Source organism: Solea senegalensis, linkage group LG12 (genome assembly GCF_019176455.1).
Source record: "Solea senegalensis isolate Sse05_10M linkage group LG12, IFAPA_SoseM_1, whole genome shotgun sequence".
Classification (NCBI taxonomy): Eukaryota; Metazoa; Chordata; class Actinopteri; order Pleuronectiformes; family Soleidae; genus Solea; species Solea senegalensis.
The window spans coordinates 18,553,190-18,577,421 of record NC_058032.1 but is presented as its reverse complement, the minus strand read 5'-3'; the positions used below and the strand labels follow the sequence as shown (position 1 = coordinate 18,577,421).

General features: G+C 39.8%; 1 protein-coding gene across 2 annotated transcripts in view; it reads left to right on the top strand.

The window, feature by feature from the left end:
• il1rapl2 (interleukin 1 receptor accessory protein-like 2) overlaps window positions 1-24,232 on the top strand; it is a 150,168-nt gene that overhangs the window by 7,094 nt on the left and 118,842 nt on the right. For both annotated transcript variants that reach the window (XM_044039518.1, XM_044039519.1), the window contains exons 3-4: window positions 11,847-12,033; window positions 12,344-12,497. In XM_044039518.1, coding sequence (XP_043895453.1) covers window positions 11,847-12,033; window positions 12,344-12,497 — 341 coding nt within the window. The remainder of the gene's footprint in view (window positions 1-11,846; window positions 12,034-12,343; window positions 12,498-24,232) is intronic.

Genomic DNA, 24,232 nt, shown 5'->3' with positions numbered 1-24,232 from the left:
ATCCACTATACTGAGAAACGATAAGAGAGATTCATGTGGAGCTCATAGACTTAATGAACACTGTGTCAACTCATTTGACAATGATTTGACTAAAACAGACCATTATTACATTTAAAAATGACGCCTCATAATGTTTGATAGTAGGCATAAGCTCTCTGAAAATTGTTTCAAGCAGTACACATTTAAATCAGCTCAATCAGTTGATCGATGACAGGGTCCATAAAAAAAATCATTAGGTCATTGCATTGTTGGCAAAGACAGGAAAACATGCCACAAAATGTCAATAAACGTGGATAAAGACTGTTCTAAAATAAATAACAGCTTAAACCTGCCAATTTGTCAGGAAATACAAAACTGAAGGTCAACTTGTTTTAACCTCATTGAGTGCTTTGTCCATCTCAACTTGGGCTGCAACTAATTATTGACTACACATTTATCAAAATGGTTGGTGATTCATGAATTAATCATCCAAGTTCTTCTTTAAAAATAAATAAATAAATATGTAAAAACATTTCTATAAGTTCAGCTTCTGAAATGTAAATATGTTCTGGTTTCTCTGACATTGAACTGAAACCCTTTGGTTTGTGGATAGAATAAAATATATCAGGAGGTTTGGGAAACATTAAATGATAACTATCCACTATTTTTGGATATTTTGAATCAAACAATTCATAACTAGTTGACAGATAATATTATCAACAGAAAAATTGATCATGAAAATCATGACTTTGAGTAAACAACTTGTTTTCTGGTTTGGTTTTGCCAACAACACTCTGGTTTTGGTTCTTCCTGCTGGGTTTGGTGAGTGTTATGTTAGCGCTTCATGTAAGAATACATTAGTAAAAGTGAATGTTAAAAATCTCTGGGGTACAATTAATATTCGTCCACTGTATATACAATGTGCATGTCATGTAAGGGTCTCCATATTATAATCATCAGGGATTTACTGAAGTGAATAGAAGAGAAGAAGAAATTAAATAATTGAGCGCAGTCCAATAACAGCTTGTCTGCTTCTGAAATATAATGATCCTGTGGGATGAGTCTCAACAGAAAACATGTGAAGACATTAAAGCAGTCAGGCTTGTTTATGGTCTTACATATTAGCTGTACAAAATGAGATTTCATCTACTTTTAATGATTTGCTGTGAAATAAAAATGCTCCATAACATATTGCCGTCAAACCAAACCACGTCATCCCCAACCCGCCCAACATGCATCCTTTCATATGCGATGCAGAGATCAGTCTGCTGCCTGCTGAGTTTCAAAATGCTGCATTTCCACTGTCCTTGTGTGGTGTGAATTTGTGTGGGCTATCCGTGCAACCTGGAGACATTGTTATATAAAAAAAAAACAAAAAAAAACAAAGGTGAGCAGGCATTCAAGGTGGAGTGACATTCCCTCTCAGGAGACAGTAACTGGAAAATAACATTGTCTGAGACACAAGGTTCATAAAAAAAGAGATGTGCACAGGGAGGAGGTGAGGAATGAAAGCACGAGAGAGGAGAAAGTAGTTAAAACAGATGGAGGCTGTTACAGAAGAGGTACATCGAGTATGAGAGAGAAAGAGAAGGAACAAGAGATGGAGGAATGAGTGTGGAGCAAAGACAAGCAAAACTCATTTTCTCTGCAGGTATAAGGACTTCAGTTGGGGGAGAGGGCATGCTGCGACTGCCCAACACCCAGACACCTGCTATGATTAAGATAGCACAAGATAACACACACACGCACACACACACACACTTAAATTGGTACATGCAGTGAGAAGTCTGTGTTTGGTTTCAAAGTTGTAACAGTGTGAGGAAGACTGCACTGAACCTCTCTCCTGCAACACTTAACTTTTGGGCATGAAATAATGTAGAAAAAGAGTCGGAAAAGAGAGGGAGACATGCACACACACACACACACACAGACATTTGAGACAGTAGAGGATGAAGGATAACAAAGACAGAGGACATGGTGATGGAGAGGAGGACTCTGAGAGAACAAAATAATGAGCGTTAGATAGTGAACACGGTAGCGTGAGATGAGAGATTTCATGCCTCTGGCTTCGTCCTCGCTTTAACACACTGCATTTGGTTGAAATGTAACATGTTTTCAGGGCAGAAAAATGAGTGACTAGTCAGGTGAAAAGCTCAATGGCCTCTGGTGTGCTGATTGTGAGAATTGGTGGGTTGGCAGGTGGCATGGGGAGTTTGTTGTTTCATTTGGCAGCTTTGCGGCAGGGTGATTGACTTGGTGCGGTCGGTGGCTGCTTGGTTTGTTGGCAGGGTTACAGGCTGTGGCTAACATCAGCTGTGCTAGCACCAGCTTCCTTCCTTTAAGGCAAATTGTGTTTGTGATGTTGGGCTATATAAATAAAGTTGACTCGACTTTCCTCACAGGTTAATATCAACATATCTGTGCTAAATGTGATTATGTATTCTATTGATCCAGTTATATGGTAGTTTAATTTTCCACATTAAAATCATAATAAAAATAACTTTAAACTATTTTTAAACTTTAAAAAGAATCATTCTTAAAAAAACGAAAAAAAGAAAGGGTGGGACATGGTGGATTAGTGGTTAGCACTGTAGCCTCACCGCAAGAAGGTGCTGGGTTCCATTCCCAGTCTCGGACCTCTTTGTGTGAAGTTTGCATGTTGTCAGCGTGCCAGATCTCCGGTTTCCTCCTAACATCAAAAACATGTATGAATGTTAGACACACAGTCAGGTCGGTCCACTGTGGCGGCGCGCTCGGTCGCAGCGGCTCTGATCAACCCTCTCTATCTGACCACGTAACTTTGCTTGTATGGTGACAGCTTCCTTCCTTTCCCTTCTTTTGTTGATTATTATTATACACAAGCTGCATGATCAGTCAGTCATCATCTACCGCTTTATCCTCCACCAGAGGGTTGAGGGGGGTGCTGTGCCAATCTCAGCTACATCGTGCGATAGGCGGGGTACACCCTGGACAGTTCGCCAGTCCATCGCAGGGCCTTTGTGTGTGGAGCTTGTGTTTTCTCCCCAGGTTTTCTCCAGATTCCTCCCAATGTCCAAAAACCTGCAGATTTTGATTGAACACTCTAAATTGCGATGGACTGGCGACCTGCCCACAGTGTGACCCTGCATTTCCCCCTATGTCAGCTCGGATAGCCCCCCTTCCCCCCAATCCTCATAGAATAAAATGATAGACAATGAATGCATGAAAGATCTTGAACATGCAACACCAGAAACTAAGTGTAAAGTGCTAAGCCATTGAGCTACATGAGGTGCTCTGGATTTGAAAATGACATTTCATTTAGTAGGCTATATTAGTTCTTGTGCATCAGATCTCCTTGAGATATGCTGTGGTTGGAGACATTTTTGCCTGGAAACCACATCCAAAATTTATACGCAAGTACTTGGTGAATGGGGGGGTCTTTGAGACTCAACGTTAGTGTTCCCGTTCTAAATTGGCAACGTTTCCTCATTATGTTGAAAAATAACATTTTCTTGAAAGGGCATTAGAAAGAAGATATCATTTTGTGGAGAAAGGGTCCAGCTAAGCCTGCCAGTTCAAAAATGGGTGGAAGCTGATGTTTTATGTGCAAGTGACTTTTTGTGTTTTGGGGAAATATTATTTTCTTTTATAGAAGAAAAAGCATAAATTGTTATACCCGCTAATTTAAAAACAGAGGATAGCAGGGTATACAAACTACGTATAGGACGTAAACATTTGTCTTGATGAAGAGTTACAGGGCTAAAATCTAAAAACACAACATTTTTAGTCTTGTTAAAATCCAACATCAACATCCCATCTCACTTTCCATCACCTACTAACCATTGTTGATGACTCCTTCCCTTTGTTCCTGTAGATGTGCATACCTGCTGCTCTCTCAGCTACACCCTTGGGGTATTTCTAGTGAGCGGAACCACCTGCCTCCCTTTGCATTAGACAATAAATCTCCTCTCCATGGACACAAACACACACACACACACAGAAAACACACACAACATTCTCACTGGGGTGTTTTCTGATGCCAGCCAAACATTTAACCTTTCTCTCCATCAGATTAAAGAGACAAAGACAGCAAGTGGAAAGAAGAAGAGACAAAAGAGATAAATGGAGACAGTGGACGAGCAAGCGACAATGGCAGTAAGAGGGTGAAGTAAAGGAGAGAGCAAAATGGGAGCAACGAAGGAGAGAGCGGTCATTTGAAGATTCACTGGCAGTCCTCTATGACTTGGCAGCCATTGAATCAGTACCACTCTTTTGCCAGTGTGAGCCAACACATGCCAATGCCTGCCGCCCTGGCCAGTCTTTAAAAGAAAAATGAGTAGGCCCTGCTTACTTTGGATACTTTGATGTTCAAAGGGTTTTAAGGTGATCTGAAATGCAACCTGACTTTGTGGAGATATGGAGGGAAGGAGTGAGACAGAGAAGAGGGCAGAGGAGGAAGCATGACAAAAAAAGTGTGGTTTTGTTTAAAGTGAAGGTGATGGTTCCAGCCTCACAACAGCACTTGTCCAAGTGTCCTTCATGAAGACATGGATGAGGAGGCACACAAAGGCAAGCGTGATTATGTCACATGATGTGGTGTTTTACCTTAAGACTAACATCCTCATGGACTCCATTCTACATTTGCACTTTATTTACTGTATTTATTTGGTTGAAGCTTCTGTTTATGACAATATACACAAGAGGTGCTATTTCACCATTAGTGCTACAAGACTGCAGGAAGTGCAGAGGAGTTTCCTTATATCAAGAAATACAATATCGATAAAGTGTTCCTGTATGATTATAAACACAATGTCTTAAAACTATCATTTTATGACAGTCTAAATGAATAAGACACCTCTGGGCCTTTGTGTGTTTTTACTTTAAGTAATGTTCGTCATCAAATGCAAGGCAATAATTTTTAATGAACTTCCAGAGCATTTTGAGGCTGTTTACAATTTCTTGAAAAAAAACAATGAAAATGACCTTTTTGCAGTCATTATACAATGACTCACAGTTGTATCTACTGTTGTAATGAATGGGCCCACAGTGAATATTAATTAAAAATGAAATATACTATTTACTATTCACTGATCAAAGCATATTTATTTCTGCCATTTGATTTCATAAACATAAATGTGTATAGTGTATATGCATTTATCTCGTTAGATAACTGCAGCACAGGAGTGTGTGTTGTGTGTGTAAAAGCATGCAAAGGTGTCAGCTCTCTCTCCCTCTCTCTTCCCCTCACTCCCTCTCTTTCTCTGCCTGTTAGTTAGATTGATAGTCAAATTAATCTGCAGCTCCGTCCAGGTATAAACATGCTGCCTGCTGCCCAGGATACATCCCCCTCTATTAGCACCATAATTCAACACACCCTCCAGCAGCCTGCCCTGATCATAGGAGGGTAATTGCAGGGAGGGTGAGCGTGATTTATTGACAGAGACGATACAGCGGATTATAAATTCATTCGGAGACTAATTTGTGGCTGGTTTTGTATTTCAGATGAATGGAATTAGTGTTTTTTTTTTTTTTGAAAAGCACTGTCGCATAAGTGTAGACAAACACACAAATAGTGCACACGCTTTAATTGTGAGTAGTCAGCCAAAGTGCAGCGTGCCCAGTATTTACTGTGTGATGCCGCACTCTTTGAGGACACTTTGGAAGTGATTGTGGACATTGTAACAGATTAAAGTGTAGGAATAAAGGCCAGTCGCTTTCAAATTCAGAGACGAGGGCAACAAGAACAGAGAGAAACGAATCCATTTAGTAAGCAATTAGCTGAACAATTGTAAGAATGTGACTCATGGTCAAACTTAGTTTAGATAAGAGGTATGGTAAGGGTCAAGGACAGTTGTCAGTGTGAGGACTCGCGTGAATGAATATATAAGAAGACTTGACGTAGACGCTCGCTGATAGAGGGTGACTGATGTCAACATCTCACTTTTGACACATAATGGCAGCCACAAATCTTTCCTTTCACCCGTTAAATCTCCCTTTTCACCTCAGTCATTTCCATGGGGACAGGATGCAGCTTTATTGGACACATTTTAGTGGCACTAAATTGTCAAGCTTACCCATATCTGTGAGGCATGTTTATTGCAAACCCTTTGCACGGAGCAGCGAAGGACAAACGTGTAGGAAACCATAAGATAATGTGTCACTTAAGTTAATTTGACAGCTGTAACTTAAGGGGCAAAACATGGTGTTTGGGCATAAAACTGTCCACAAACCTGATGTACATTTGTGATACATTCACTCGTCTAGTCTAGAGTGCATAATCGTTATGAACTCATTTAAAATCATACAAGTAACTGAATCAGCAGCGACTGCACCTGAAATTGCTTTCTTTTCAAGAAAATTCCACTGATAATTGCTACTGATTCACAGTGATTACTAGCTTAGCATTAAACGCTGACTCACATGAATGCAGAGGCGTCAGGTGCCCCATTCACCTTGAGCGGGGCATCGTCAAGCGTTGACAAATTGCATTGTAGTTTTGTTTTCGCTGTGCTCATGTTGTGTGTACAACTTAAATTGTGAAATGTCATGACAAAACCATATCACAAAAATGCTCAATCAGCACATCATCCAAACTGAGCTCTTGGAAAAGTCTGTACTCAACATTGCCACAGCAGACACTTTGGACATGTGGTGCTTTTCCATTATACCGTTCAACGCAGCGGCTCTATGCGGCTGAGCATGATTGTGATTTAGCTCGCGATCGCCGGCTATTAATATTGAGATTTTAGAAACATCCTTGCTAAATGTTGGAGAGTAACGCATGTTTTCAGGATTTTTACTTTTTTTTTTTTAACTGATCTACAGTTGTTTGGTTTGAATCATGTGTCTCACCACAGCAGGCACTAAAAATGTACCAGGTACTATCATTCATGGAAAAGCAAAAGTCGTGCTAACTGTATAGTGGAAAATCGGCAATTGTCTTCGATTTAGCTCCCTTTGTAACTTGGGTTACAACTAGCTTTTTTCTGACTGATTACAAGTATGATTACTTAAATGTGAGTACTTACCAATACTGAGTACTGAGTAGTTAATAATAGCATTACAGCAACAACATTGGAAAACACATTTTGTTTTTTGCCCCACTTTGACTGTGAACAAAATACAGTCGCCTCCAAAAGTGTTGGAAGTTGCCATTTCCTTTGTTTTTGCAGTACGTCACACAGTCATTACTTATCTTAAAGTATTTCCAAACTGCTGACATTGCGCGCACCTGCTTGGATCACTTGAAAATACATAAAGTTGTATCCAGTGCAGGTATTATCGGGAAAGTTTTGAAAATACAGATGAGTAAATTCGGGAAGCAGCGGACCTGTTACCGAATACTGGTATCGGCTTTGGTGCATCCCTACTTTCACTGCTCTGCTGCCTCCAGTGTGATATTAGGTTTGCACCATCTTCAGTTGCAGTTGCCAGAGTTTCTGCAAACAGATTAGTGTGTAAATAACATGGACACTCATTTTGATCCTGATAAACAGCAGAGCTTTGTTTGCCTGTGCATATCTCATGTGAATGAAATAACTTAGAGCAATGAAATATGAGCCCATCTCTAATAAGATCAAGATAAACTGCAATTACCATCCCAGTGCAATCTAACATGTGGCATTTTTTTTTCTCTCACACATTCTTGATCTCTGCCCATTGCTCTGTGTCTTGCAGCCTTTTTTCACGCCTGTTTAATAAAGTCCGGTGCCACATAAATGTCCTCTTTCCTCCTGACAGATATTCACATTAGCAGCTGTCTTCAGGGCTATGTTCCATTAATAGTTTTTACTTTCTTTGGGATTTATTATAATTTTGATGATAACTTGTACTATTACAATTCAAACAAACTTTTTTTTTTTCCAATATATTCATGCCTTGTGTTCCTAACACTATATTGTACTTACATTTTCTAAAAATGAATGGTTTGACCATTTGGAAAATACACTGTTGTGGTATAAAGTGTAGTATTAAGATTGATACCAGTAACATGTCAGTATACTAAATAAAACCTAAACACTAAGCAACCTACTACCATTTTAGCACAGCAAATGAATGAAACAAATGTCAGTGTTTCCCCTCAGTGAAGTGGACTGTGGCAGCCCACCATAGTCCAATTTACCCTGCTACAGTTGCATAATAAGCAAAACAAAAAAAACTTTTACAGTTCTTAGGGTATGGACAAATTAACTGTAGCTCTTCTTGGAACAGACCAATTAAAGGGAAGTTTCCACCACAGATAGTCTGTGAAAATACACTAAAGCTGCTGTGATGTTCGGGATGAAATGATCACATCTTCTGTTTTTATTTATTTTTATCTGTCACTTTGCTTTTTCTTTCATGACTGATGAAAAGACAAACATCAAATCAACCGCAACAAACATCATGAAGCCACAAGTGGTATCCAATCCAGTTTTAAGGTTGGAGCTTCTTTTTTTTTTTTCCTTTTGGTTTCTCACTCTCTTGGTGTCGCCGCAGCAGACGGTCCACATGTTTGATTTGAGCAGAGATTAGGAAAACCCTCCCATTTATGTGGGATTGGGACAGGTACTACTAGTACACGGGCCGTGTATTAGTTAACAATGAGCAATGAGGAGTGGGTGGGCCCTTGACCTGGTTACTAGGCATGCATTAATCATGCATCAAGTGCAGGGATAGTGGGCTGTGAAAGGTCATTAAATAATACTAATAATGTCTTTAGTCTTAGTTTAGTAATTAAGTTTTACATGTTTTTGTAATAATGTACAATAGATTTTAAGACACAGGAATAAAACAAAAGCCATTGCATTTAAATGATGTGTCATTTCTCTTTTATGTGTAAGTAGCCAGTGTCAGGTAGTAAGCAATTTGAATTCATCAATTATTATTATAATTTTTTTTTATGTTGATGGATAATTACACACTTTGAGAGTAAGCACTTTAAACCTTTTTAAATATTACATGGAGCCAAGCTGTAATAACCAAATACATGTGTTGAACAATGTGCAAGTTCAGACATAAAGTGAAGTGGACTGATTATTGATCTGGACGGATTATTTTTTGTATCCCCATGTTCACATGAAAACAATAATATATATGGGAATTATTGATTTCATGTTTTGATCAGAGTCATGTTTGATGGTTTGTTGTGAACCTCAGAGGATTATTTCAGGTTTTCAGAAAGTGGGCCCTGACACTCGTCACATGTGTCTTTTCCCTCTGGGACATTTTCTTAACTGAAACATTTACATGTATTGCACACTGCTCCAGATATAAATACACCCACATGCATACACACAATTTGCATTCATAAGAGGTGCACAGCATGTGCTAAATGCCTCTGACACAGTGTTTGCACAGCAGTCTAATTGAATTGTCATATTTATAGTGAGATGTGCATAATGTTTTTTTTTTGGTACATAGATAGTGTTTTTACTGTTGTAATGTTTGACATCCGGTGTCTGGGTTGGACAGATGGAGGGCAGGAGACCATGACAGAGCCTGATACAAGAGTGGGGAAGAGAAGAGAGGAAAGTGTGGCCGGTCAGAGAAGAGAGGAAAATGAGAGAAAGTCTGCTTCAGTTCTCCTCATTTTAGGTCACCTCAGTTCATGTCTGCTGCTCGTGTAGATGTGTGCAGTTCTGAAAGCTAGATTTCAAAAAAGGGGTTTGTATCAGCCATTATGTAGCAACACTTGGATTTATTATATAAAGTTTGACAATGGTCAATATGTATCATGCACAATCGCCCAATAATGTGAGTAGATCTGTGACTTCTAAGTCTCTGGTATCACCCCACCATGATATCACTCAGTTCAGACCATTTGGATAAGAGCTGGGGAAGAAGTGTGGGGGTGGAGCTTACTGAGAGCATGAGGACCATGTCTGACATCTGCTCTGCAAAACATAGCCAAGCTGTAAAGCATACTCCTTTATTTGACTCTATCATTTATAAAATGGGCATCATGATTTATTGAAGAGGATGTGAAACTTTTTCTGATGTTAAAAATCAGATGAAAAGTAGGTTTATTTTCTCATGGGCATTCATGCAAAATGACATATTTTTGCAACCAGTGGAAGGCCATTCAAGACAAAAAGGTTTAAGGCCCTGGATTGGATAGGCAGTGTTGTGTCTCCTCCAATCTTGCGTCCTCTACCAGAGGCCTAGGAGCCTAAGGCTTCTGCACAGTATATTAGCTGTTCCTAGGACTGTGTTCTGCTGAACAGAGATCTTATACTGTATGTTGTTCCTGGAATCTACTGGATCCTCTGTCTTAGTTCGGGTGTTACAGGGGTTACAGGTATGGAGAGCTTCTTAGGCAGTTCTGTATTTACCACACCTCTTTGTAGCTCAGCGAGATGGCTAACATGTCTACAGCCTTGATTTTAGCCTCAGGCCTTCTTTTCCATGAAGGATATTGCTTCTTATGGCTTGTGCTGTTCATTTCATTTTGTAGCCAAGCAAGGTGATGAGGTTGAGAAAACATGAAGGATGGATGATAAAAAAAAAGCTTTCCACTCTCTAGTTTAGTGCTCACTCGTCTTTTTTTATATCAATAATTATAGAAAGTCCTGTGTCACACACACACACACGAGAGAGAGGGAGAGAAACAGACAGACATTTGCAGCATTGATGGAATAAGTGGTTTGGAGTCATGAGAGGTTGTAGTTAGGGGACAATTGGTGAGTCGTGTGTGTGTGTATGTTGCCTGGGTGAGAGAACGATAGCGTTGAGGGTGAGAGAGAGAGACAGAGAGAGAGAATGAGATCAATGTGGTCTTTTGTGTCTGGAGGTGAACTTGGAAGAACACACATCAACAAGACTTGCAGGATTAACAAGTAACAATTACCTTGAGCCATTTTTAGTGCTACAAAATGAGTAGTTTGAACTTTTTTTTCCCCAAGTGGTAGAAACATCATAATGACGTGATGCCTGTTGTGATATTTTAGTGACATTAGCAGCTCAAATCTCCCACATAAACACAACACTCACATGTTTCTAGCGCAGTCTACATGGAGCATCTGTCTTTTTATAAGTATTAGTTATTATTTCAGCTCTGTCCTTGTGTCTATGATCCCAATCAGATATATCATGCAAGTGTGAAGCGACTGTGCAAATAAAGTAAACGTGTTTGTTTACACATCCATCAGACATGGAGCTACATTAGAATTCAGTTAGAAGTGGTTGGTCCCTGTTTATGACTTTTTAAACACTTTGGTGGTTTAAAAAGTAATTTTATCTTATCTTGTCTTATCATCTAATCATTAATTTCAAATGTGCTATGAGCCTAAATCAGGAAGCCTGTCTTTAACTGCGTGCTGGGAAAGCTGAATAGACCTAAGTCTTTGTCAGTATTGTTATACTGTAGTTTCTACATTTAAGTTGACTATTGACCTTTTAGCCACTGCTATGAGCACAAAAGAGAATACATGTTCCCCATATTCCTCCATTGTCTGAAATTGTGGCTTTACAGAGATTCAATTCTTCCAAAAAATTTTTTTTGGTTGTTTTTATTGGATTTTGTACAACCTGTAATTTCTTTTTGATGTCAACTCCAACTCCTACAGCACCAGACAGTCTGGTTTTGGATGATAGAATCACTTGTGACAATATTGCAGTGTTAAAATAACTATTTTAATTAATAAATTATTTAGTGAACAAGTTAAAAATAGTCCGGAGTGTATTCGGTCCAAATTACATCTGATATTAAACTGACACTTTTAGTGTTGCAGTTATTATTTATGATTCTAATGTCAGTTTAAATTGAACTTAAACTTGAGGTTTTATTGGTGCTTTTGTCTTGTCAGGCACTCGTTTTCTCCAATAAAACTGCATATCCTGAATTTAGAGGTTGACTTGCTAACGGCAACTTTCCCATTTTTTTATTTTTTTTATTTTAATCTGTTCAGGAACTCAACATACTGCATGAAAGTGTCCATGTCCATGACGGTGGAGGAGAGTGATGAGGGCAAATGCTTCAGCAGCAAAATCCGCCATCTGGAGAAAGCTGAGATAACTCACAGCAAAATGATCATGTGTCCTGATATAGAAGACTATATGGCTCCATACAAACAGCCACAGATGACCTGGTATAAGGTAAGACACACCTCATTTATTATTACTCGTCGTACCATTAGTCACTTGATCACTCGTTGTTCTGCCTCCTCTGCTCCCTCACTAGGCTGGAGCGAACAGCTAAGCTAAATGTTGTTGTACATTGTTGTCTGCTCCTAATCAATTTTCTGATTGATTCAGAATATAAAAATAACTTTCTCCCTCAACTTTAGACAGGAATCAGACTTTTGAATAAAAAGTGACAGCCTTAACACACACACACACACACACCTACAGTACAGCATGTCCAGACAATTGTAAGAGAATCACGTTTGTTTGTGTCTGCTGTCAGGAGTGTGAGCGCGTTGAATGGAGAAGTTCCATCATGGTGAACACCACACATCTCTGGATACCTGAGGTGGAGGAGGGCGACGGAGGAAACTACACCTGTGAGTTGCAGTATGGATCGAGAGTGGTGCGGCGGACTACCCAGCTCAAAGTGACAGGTAAGACGTGACACACTGATGGATGAGTGGCCTTATGAAGGAGAACATGGAGATGACCTAATATATACAATATGTGGAAGAACATGTTATTGTTTTTCAACAGATATGTTGCACTGGTGAAAATATACTTTGGCCATATAGTTCTTGCAGTGTCTGAGTTAAGAGCTCATTAACATTTGCAGCAGCTGTTGTCACCACGCTTCTTAGGATGTAAAAGAAAGGACTAAAGTGAGGATGAATTCATGTGAAGCTGATCTAATAGAGCAGTTTTCTTTTTGACACGTGACTTGTGGCTTTTTCATTGTGGAAGCTGGTTGTTGGAGCATCAAAGTACAGTCAGTGGGATGTTTTGGTGATTTGATCAGATAGAAGATTTTGATCTTGTCCTTATTATCTTAAACGCTTCTGATGTCTACACTTTAGATCATGTATGTGCATATGCATGTGGTTGAAGGTAAAATCCTCTTTGCATACATGCTCAGGCACAGATTTGACAACAAAGTTTGCTTTCAACCAAGCCAAGTCTCACATAGTCTCAAAAAGATCACAAAGATTCGTATAAAATAAAATAAATGGATGGATGAAAGGGATACGTTAAGTCAAGACTGTTCACAGCAGGTGTGAGCAGAGATTTTTTTATGGGAATCTGGGGGCCACACACAAAATGGTCCTGGGGACCTGACATCAAACTAAAGCAACATTGAAAGCAAATACCCATACATTTGCTGCAGACGTTTGTCTACTTCCTGCCGCTAGCGGTCAAAACCATAACAAAAAGAATATTTTGATTATGTTGGGAAGCAGCATGGGATCATGGGAACTGTTGTCTGGTTTGCTTCCCCTGTGAGTTTGTGCTTTAAGGGGAGAGCTTTGACAACAACCAGTAATGAGTATCATGATCCTTTGGTGACAAATTCACACAAAAATGACAAAAACAAAACAACAACAACACACTGGCTAAGTAGTAGTACCATACATTTCACTCTGATGTTTCATAGGAGTTTGACCCAGAAGTTATAGCAGAGATGCTAAAGCAGACCTCATTAAAAGGCATCCAAAATTAAACTGTTACCTCAAATAAAAATATGGATTTCTATTGATTTAAAGAGTATTGGAAACTATAGTGTTACACTACTCAACACAATATAGCATAATTCTCTCTTTCTTTTCGATGATGAATGACACCACTCGCAGTGAGTTTGTTAGGTAAACTGGCGGACATCAACGAAATAGAGTGGACATAAAACCATGGCAGAAATATGGACTCTGCCTACTTTTAATATATGGCTGATTTCCCACTGACTCCATCCATTATTTTGACAGGTGCCTCGAGTCAGCAATACATCATTCATCATTACTACGGGACTTTTTTACAGTTTCCTTGAATGCACAATACAAAGCTGCCTTTAAACAATTGAATACATTTACATTCCTGGCAACATTGTGTGTTATTGTGTTTGGCTTATTTGTACTATTTGTCTTATTGCCAGATTAAAAAAAGAAAGATAGTTTAAGGCTTCAGTGGCTTTTGACTCAATTTTGAAAAAACATCTGCACTTTGCTCTTATGAGTTAAAGTGTGTGTGTGTGTGTGCGTGCATGGAAGAGAGTTATTTTCTAAATGTACATGTGCAATATTAATGTTGTCTGGGTGTCGTGACAACATACCATCATGTGCCTTTTTGCTCTCTCTCTCCTTCTTACACTCTCACACACACACACACAGTTGGGAACACATAACCGAGGCTCTGTTGTGATAAGCAGCATGCAGTGAATGAGGATACAGCTTTAACTGTAATGTTTTACAGTATGCTGAGATTGAGATTTGCCAGGTCTCTTACTAAAGTGACCTGGCCCTGTCTCTCCTGCTCTCTGTGCTGGGGTTCAGATGGACAGCTCACTCTTATTCATTTGAGCAGATATGAACAGGTTTTGTTCCATTTGCCACAGAATTATTGGAAACACATTTTCTGGGTTGTCTTCAGGTAGAGGGAGCTTTTCTTCAACACTTTCTCACCGTATTACATACCGTACTCACATATTTTCTGCTCGGTTGTCATTTTGAATTATCTTTCTGGCACACTTTTCAAGTTTTAAGTGTGATTTAACCAAGTGGCAACCAGTCGTGACGTCACCCATATCCAGCCATTCCACCTTCTACCGCTTTATCCTTAACATGAGGGTAGCGGGGGGGGGCGCTGTGCCAATCTTAGCTGACATAGGAGGAAAGGCAGGGTACAACCTGGACAGATTGCCAGTCAGTCCATCACAGGGACAGAGACAAACGACCATCTTTGAACCTAAATAAGTGAGTTATATAACCTTTTCCTCTAATTGGTAACACATTTTACAAAACTGACATCATGATCTATTGTAGAAGAACTGGAACTAGTGATTAACTCCTCAGGAAAGTGTTTACTGAAGTTATAAATGAGTGAGACGTATAGGCTCATTTTCCCACAGACTTCCATCCATAAGGACTGCATTTTGCAACCAATGGTGGCTAGACAATATTTTCTTTTACTTCTTCATTGGTGTCCTCTCGACTCCATCCACTTTTTATGGTTCATGTATGTAGTCATCTGATCACATTATTTATCATGCTGATTCTGCTTTGTGTTCCATGAGTCTGTTGTTTTTCAATAAACGTCTTTCCTGATATTTTCACTTTTACATAATAATGCAGGGTGATGGATAGGTCCACAGCAGCAGGGAGATCCCCAGAACATTCAAGCAAATGCTGACAACCTTAGTCAAGCATGCAGCAGACAGACAGGACACCTGCCCACACTCTGAATGTTTCTGAGATGTTCCTGTTGCATTCTCACTTGGGCTCACTTGACTGGATATTTCCAGAGAATGACAAGTGACAATATCAGACATTTACACTCTCAGACACAGTCCCTCTTGGCACCTTCAGGAAAATGTCTGGGTTTCAGTGCATATCCGAATGCACCTTTTTAAAATTGTACGAGAAAACAACAATCGCTGTTAACCTTTCAGTACAAACCACAGGCATATTTGTTTGGTTAAATAACACAATATATGTTGTACTTTCACCTGTCTCAGCAGAAAACGTATGGAAAATGATTACTCCCCTTCAGATGTGATTACATGATCTGGTAATCTGGTAATAAAACACATACATAGTAGTATACATAGTATACATGTAGTGCTCCTTCTCCTCCAGATTAATATCTGGATATTAAAGAGGAAACACTATCATCAATAAGGAAACACTGAGGTTGTGTAAAAGTAACTAAAACTAGGGGAGAATGAAGGCTAAATGACAAGGGGCACTGAAAGACACAATATAGAATAAGTGGACTAAAATAAAATAACAACATTTAAGAAAATTAACCGATACATGAGATAATATAACATTAAAAAAATATTGTTATTAGCCAGACTAAAAAGGTTTACTTGTACAAATATGAATGTTCTGTGCTGCCCTCAGGTTTTCTGTTCCCCAAACATAGGCCATACACAAAGCTGCCACAGAGTTCTAGTTTTTACTCTTGAGATGATTAAAAGACCAAAACAAGAAGATCTGGGGTTTCTAGAGGTTCAAAGGGTAAAAGGAAATAAACAAAGATAAATAAGAAGGCCCAAGAGCACTAAAGAGCTTTAAATACCAGTAAAAGGACCTTAAAATCAATTGATAAAAACAAGAACATTTATAAGTATATGAGCAAGAGTTAAAATACACAGTTATGCATTGAGAAAATTCTAATTTACTTTATATAGAATATAAAAGTAAATTATAAATCAAGAGTAAAGATGTGATCAAACATACAGGTGAGTGTTTTGACAGAGTTGAAGAAATATTACAAAATACAAGTGAGTGGTTTGACACTGTTACAGTGTTCTCCAGCCTTTTCCACTTTCTTCTACACCGTGCTGGAGATATAGACTCTGAAAGTAGTGGGACTGAAGGACTCACTACAACCGTAGGCGATGAAATCACACACAGTCCACAACAAGTCTGTGAGACTCCAAACTCTGCTCACTTTGTCTTGTGTGTCACCCTGTGTTGTTTCTTGTTATTATCAGATAAGTTACAGAATTGAGCAGCGAAGCAAACATATGTGGATATAATATAAGCTTGAATGAACTGAGCAGTGTGTGTGTGTTTGTGTGTGTAGATGCTACACACGCAAAATGCTGTGAGGCCAATTTATCTCGTCCTATTTGGGAAGCCAGACAACCTCTGTGACTCTTATTACTTTTTTTCCCCTTCTTTCAGTTTCTCCCCTCCATGTATTCGCCCACATTAAGACCTTTGACTCGTCCTGTCAGCCTCTTTTCTTTCCTATTTCTGCAAACAGCGAACTTGGGGCCAACTCTGGCCATTCCAGATCCAACCCTCATTACCCACAGCAAGAGTTGTGTGGCTGCACAGATGCATGAATGTATACGTTGTGTATCCATGTGTTTGTGCATGGCTGACGTCTGACAAGCTGCAAGGGATTTACTGTGTCATGGTACTTCAGCATTTTTGCTGCATCATTTGCTGTTGAAAAGCATGCATCCAACTCACGTGGTAAAATCGTGGATTTCTTTAACTTCAGCTCGCTATCTCCAGCAGCACGCCTTCGCTGTAAATAACTGTCAGTCAAAGGAGCCCCCGAGACATTTGTCAGTGTGTGCCAGGCCTCGGAAAAACATCTCTGTCCTTGATTCCGTAGTTAGGTCTGTGTCTCTTGGCAGCTACTTTTATCGCTGTGTTTTCACCATTAAATGGAGATTAAAGTAAAGACACAGGCGGAGCCTGCAGATCAGCTGTTGGCTATAGTGTTGATTCTAGCAAAATACACTTAGCTGAAAAGACATGCTGGAAATAGACTGAGACTTAGGGAAAACCCACAGTAGGGAAAATGTTGCAGTAAAGCCGCTCATTGTTGCTGTTTTAAACATTCACAGCTTTTAATTAACTGCAGTGCCTGAGGGAAGTGTACACTTTGAAAGGCTCGGTAATCTCTTGTGTTTACAATTCTGTTCAGTTTTAAGCCTTGGGATATCCTTGGATCTAAACTCTAGGCTGGCTGTGTAATGTTTGAGCTTACTCTAATATGTATAACAGGGTCAGCCTGCTACTTAAATGCATAACAATTAAAATGATGTGCAGACATAAGGTGGGATTTGAATACATTTTCTTCTGTGGCTATACATTCAGTTACTCTGGGCTTTAAGTTAAAACAGAAGAGAAGAGAATAAAGGGATGTCAAGAGAACCTGCCAGGAGTGATGTGGTATAGATTCAGCCATTTCATTTTCATAGCAAATCACTAACTTTAGTCAAATTGTGCTTGTGGTTACAGTAAATTCACTAAAAGCATCAACACTCCTGTTGTTGTTAAGGCATTTTAATCTGGACTAAAGTGGTAGTCTTGTTTGGTGCTGGACCAAACAGGATTTAGACTATAGAAACATCGTTAACCTTTATTCAAATACATTAAAACAAATACAAACAATAATATGGCAGCACCATGTTTACACACATTTTATCAAACCAAAATGAAGATTGCTTTCCAAACCCGAACAGATAAGCACCACATTATGTGCTCCAGCTGTTGCTCAGTGAAGCCTGCAGCATCACAATCTGTCACAGATAATGCCGATCCTTGCAAAGTCAGAGTTTGACTGACCTGCAGCTTCATCAGGTTCTTAAAGCTGTAGTCCATAATATGCTTTTGAAACACTTCTACAAAATCAACTAAAAAATAAATGAAAGACTTGACATTTAATGTAAACAAATTATAATACAGTAGTAATAGTCTTTTCTAGTCTAGTAGCAGTTTTGTAATTCACTCATTCACACCTATTCATACAGCTGTGCGGTGCTTTCATGCATCTTGTCTAAGAATACCTGGGTTTTCAGACCAGAGGAGCCATGGGAATCAAACCTCCAACCTTTTGGTTTAAGTTGTGGTGTGTAACTTTTAATTATAAACAAATGTCAGTTTCAGTCAGACCACCGTCAAGTGATATTAGCTCCATGTGACTCTCCCTGTGTTTCTCAATATGGCAGTGTTTTGTTCTTGTGTCTGTGGTGACACAGAGTGATGTGTTTTACATCACGACTGACGGATGGAAGGATGAAGCTACGCAGCTAAGTGTAAACTTAAGTTAAGGAATTAACCCTGGTTCTCTGAAACATGAGTGAGGTAAAACAAATGTTCAATGATAGCATTAGGTTAAGGAATTAACCCTGGTTCTCTGAAACAGTGAGGTAAAACAAATGTTCAAAGCTAACTTTAGGTTAAAGATTGCAACACTAGCTTTGTTGTAGCCACATAATTTACACACTGGAGCTTTAAAATACGACCTGCTGTACCTCGTGATACCCCAGTGAAGTAAGTCTTGTTTTATGAAACCACGTTTACCACTTTAATCATTTAAATGATGCTGTTTCTTTTCTGCCTGCTCCTCGTTAGTCAGTGGCTGAATGTAAATATCTGTGTGTGTGTGTGTGTGTGTTTATACTCATCAACATGCAGTTCTTTGTGCCTGAATCACAAATCACACAGAATTACAAATATGAGCAAACATGACGGATGGAACGAGGCATGGTCTGCTGGGCAGGGGCGGCGCAGGATGAGAGAATCTGTTTTCATATGCGATGCAACCATATATCACCAGTGGGACGCACCAAACACCTGCTGGTGCATCACACCAGTGTGTTTAGTTAAATTAAGATACTCTGCTTGGAATAAAACGTTGGCTTGACATTGCTGTTCCACAAAATAATGGGAACTTCCACTAAAATGTATGTGCCCAGCTTTGTCAAACCATCAGTCCAAAACCTTTTCATGCCGCGTTCACCTCTCAAACAGAGACTGAGCTGTGTTTTCGTTCTTCACCTTGGTTCTGTTTCCCCCCCACAATAAGGCTCCTCCCACTCTTCCTAACACTTCTGTGTATCTTTTGACGTAAAACATGAACTTTGTTTGGGGCACAGAAAACCAGAGCCCCACAAGCTCCTGTACTGAGAGGAGCAACTGAGCATGAACCCTTCATAACAAGAGTCTATAGACAAAGACTTCTGCTCCTGGACAGGAAATACTTCACCTCTCAGCAACTAAGGCCTTGTGTAGACTGCAGCCCAAATCAGATCTTTAAGCAGATTGTCTATTGCTTGATTTGTTTTGGCAGTGTCAACAGCTAAAAAAACACATGCGATTCAAATCACAAGTGAATCTGTTTCAATCAGAACGTCTTGGTCGTTCAGATAGGATTTAGTGTCTTCTGTGTGACTCGCAGCACAGCTGGAATGACGACAACAACAATGGTGTAGATCCGGTGAAATGGAGGTTAATTTGAGGCACGTAAAACGATTGACACAGTGGAAAAATCAGAAGAAAGTCTCCACATATAGTAACCATTTGGGACAGAAACAGGCACAGATTTCATCCATTTAGTTTATTCTCTTTAGACCACTTGTTTTTCCAGTGTGTGGCCTGTAACTGTAAAAATCCATGTAGACTAGATCCGACACTTGCAATATGGACAGACACAGATCGGATCTGATCACTTAACGTAACATTAACATATAACGCAACATATAAACAGTTGGTCAGGAAGATCAGATCTGCTTACAAATCTGATTTAGGCTGCAGTCTAAACAAGGCCTTAGACTTAAATCTATGTTTTTACTGCAGATTATACATTTGTACAAACAATTCAATACATCTTCTTCATGTAGAACCAGTGGGTATGTGGGTAGGCTCTCCAGTGGCCTGACCTTTACAAGCACATCTGATTGGGTCACAGCAAGAATAACTCAGGATCAGCTGAGGGAGAGAGAGACACATGAGGGGGGATAGGAGAAAAACAGACAAAGAATGAGGAAATAGAAAAAAAAAAACATTTGAGCTTGTTCAAGTTAATTATCAGTTCAAAAAACACTGATGTAAATTATTAGACCGATCAAGCCAAAACATTTTAAAATAAGGTGGGGATTTTTTCTGTCATTACTAGTACATTCAAGTCAGAAATGAAGTTCATGGAACATTCATTTGGCACAGAAATAACTTATGATTTTCCTTGAAATCGGGCCACAATTAGTTTTTTTTTGTAATGATACATCCTTCTTGCGTCTTACACAGCAAAATGAAAATGTGAGCAAGAACATACATAAAATAAGCTTAAGTGTGTGTGAAATTAATAAGTAAAAAAAAAAAAAAACAGTTAAAGGGATTTTGAGGCTTTGAATATTAAAGTGGAAAAAACCCAGAAAGATGGATCGTGGGGGAGAGCGAGCGAGAGAGAAGCAGACAGACTGAAGTCTCTAATCCTGTTTTTATATCCATCATGTTCCAGAGTGAAGAGCTCCAAGAGCTCTGAGCTGCCTTCAGGTGCAATCTGCTACTGCCCTGCACCACAGCTCTCTCTCTGTCTAGAAAACTAAATGTTGATGGGTTTTTGTTATCCTTCCCCAATAAATAAATAAATAAATAAATAAATATAAAAAGCTCTCCGATCTCTGCCAAGTACCAGCAATATAATTGCAGAATGGATTTCTCATTGGCAGAAAATATTAATCAACCTTGACCGTTCTGATGCTATTATGCTGTGTCCTGACTGGAAGAATGAGATTCTCCTCCAAATGAATAATTCCAGCTGTATATATGTACAGCGGACATTTCCATGTGACGCAGTTTCCTTATAGTTGTGTATGCTACAGTCGGATTCACAGAGTGACTGGATTAATCTGGATTAAATTATTGAGTGAGGGAGCAAATAGACAGTGTCACAAACGCTAGTTCAACTGCAGGAATTATTAAATCAGATGCCTCCAAGCAAGGAAAGCAGCAGAGGGAATAACAAGATGACACAAAGTGTGGCAGTCAAACATCAAACAGACGAGCAAACGTGATAAACCTGATGTTTTCTTTTTTCTCTCTATTTAGCTGTATTTTTTGAAGCTCCTGATACATCAGGATTTAGTCAAACCTCTTCCATCCCACATGTTCCTTTATGGATTAACCAGTGTTTCATCCACATTTGAAAAAATGGTAAATACGATAAAACGGGTCCTTGATTTAAAAAAAAGTAAGAAGTTTAGTTGATATTAAGGTAAATGTCCCTCTTGTCTGTTACCACGTCTTCTGTGTCATGCCCTGCATTGCTTGATGTACGTAGACCAGGCTGTAGCGGTCGACATGAGATTCCATGCAGAACAATGAGCGAGTAACGTTAAGCAAGAGAGAGCGAATGACAAGATCTCAAGGACTTCATGCAGAGTGTGCTGCACATCAATAAACGTGGATGCCATCATGGGCAAAGCGGCTCTTACAAGTTGCCCTCCCATCTTAAACTGTGTCAGCACATTACGGTCCTTGACTTTTAGGGAATTGGTCCTGGAAAGTCCTTGAAAAGTCATTTGATGTGTGCAAACCCTAGATAAACATATACTGTACATCAAAGTAGATGAAACCTTACAAGCAATATAATGAGACAGTAAATGCGTCATCAGCCACATAATATCTTGCTAAAGCATACGTAACAAAGTCAGACATGATTTTGTGTTACAGACTCCTCCAAACATACAACGTACAAGAACATGCACTTGCATGCCGCTCCATTTATACTGGAATGAGGATCTGTGTTGCATATAGAGTTTTATGCATACTGGATCACATGTTTGATTGCATTTCAATATATTGTTGTACCTGGAGCATGGACAGTCATTACATGTGGGCTGCACACAGACATCCGTGTCATCATAGGGGTCCTCACAGGACTCTGCTGTCATTATTATTCACCCATGTCAGAACTTCTGCTTTTGTTCTTCTCAATTGACATTTGAGTGACTGTTGTACTTCAGTGGAGAAAAAACACGCCTTGTAATTTTGTCGTATCATCTTGTGCCATTATACGAGTCATTGGTGCATACTTTTTTGTGTTTTCTGGCTCGCCTCGCCTCGGCATGGCACGGTTAAGTTGCGTTTCCACTAGCATAGGCTCCAAGCGAGCTGAGCAAATGCTATGTGTGACATTGCCAGACTGTCGTCCACTGATTGGTGCCGTCACAGGAAGAGATGTGACACGAGAATCAAGTCAAACAATGCCAAACTGTATTCAGTTAAAAAGACTTAACAATCCTAAAAACGTCAGTTTATCTCTAACAATTACCAGGGAAATGTCTAACATCTCAATATTTAACAGATGAATTTGGTATATTTAGCGACAGCACTGCTGATCGTGAACGGCATCACAAACCCTGCTGCTGTATTACAGTCCTGTGACTGTGTCAGACGGAGTCTGTGCTCCGGTCGTGGAGGAAGTACTGAAGATATTTTTGATTAAAGGCGACATAGAATGCTTGTATCACACATATATGTTAGTTATGGAGGTCTACTTACATATATGAACTTGTTTTCATGGTTAAAAACCTCCTTGTCGCTGCAAACGAGCCGATCAAAATATCTCCTCACTGACGGTCTCGTCAGCCGCGCTGTTTCAGACCAAAACCACACCCCCAGAACGTGGACTGTGTTGTGATTGGCTAGCCAACGAGAGCTTTCCCACTGTCCTGTGATTGGCCAGATACCTGGAAGTGACGTAATTGGTAGGCCAGCTCTCAGATACACAGCTCCCCCTTCTGGCACGGTGGATGCTCTGCATCTCAGCAGCTACAACGAGAGTAGTTCTTCTTCTTCTGCGGTTGAATGTATGCAACCCGATGTGCCCGGACTAGTGCCCGCACCAGGAGGTGCTACAGTGGTGAGAGGAGTGGTGATGGAGTGGTTTACTGATGACATCATCAATCTACGGAAGTGCCGATCCGCTTCGCAGAGCCCAGGAAAACAATACAACCCTATTTTCTCAGCAGTGGCTGAACTGTTTGTTCTGAAACTTTAGGGTTTCATAAACGAGGTAATGACGCAGATACACACACAAACGCAGCGTTAATTGGAGCTTCTGGTCTATGTCGCCTTAAAGGGCTTTTTTGGTGGTTAAGACCTGGTTTTAGGGTTTAGGATTGGGTTAGGCATTTAGTTGAGATGGTTAGAGTTAAGGAATGCATTACCGCTGTGAGGGTCCTCACTATGAATGAAGTGCAAACGTGTGTGTGTTGTATAATGGTGGAATCTTATCTTAAGTTAATTTTAGAGAGATCACACCACATGGTGCTCTGCAACTTACCTGACAGATCTATAATCTATAGCCCTCGCTGTTAAAACTCTGAGCTAATCCAATTAGCATTTATTCTCCACTTTTTCTGCAGGTGAGCGTCATGTTCCTCTGCATACTCTCGCTCTCTCTCTCTGTTTCTCTTTCTATTCCCCCCCACCTCCCCACACACACACACACACACACCCCGTTAGCCATTTTCCAAAAAGTCTCATCCATATTTCAGGGGCATTTCAAAGTAAAATGTGTGTTGGCAAAGTGCACAACATTCAGGCTAAATTTAACCCTGCTGAGAGTTGGTACGTGTGTTTGTGTACATTGGTGTGTGTGTGTCTGTATGTGTGTGTGTGAGAGAGAGAGACAGACAGGCAGTGAGAGTGAGAACAACAAAGAGAGAGAGAGAAAGAGCGAGAGGGGATTTACTGTGGTGCAAAATGTTAAACCTCACCTCTTTGGAATAATGCTAAGCCTCATGCAACATTACATCCCCTGCACGACAGCAGTGTGCCCTCACACACACACACACACACACAACACTGTAGGACATGGGAGGCATTAAAAGACTTTTTGTTTTTCTTCTCCAACCTGCTCTGTCGAC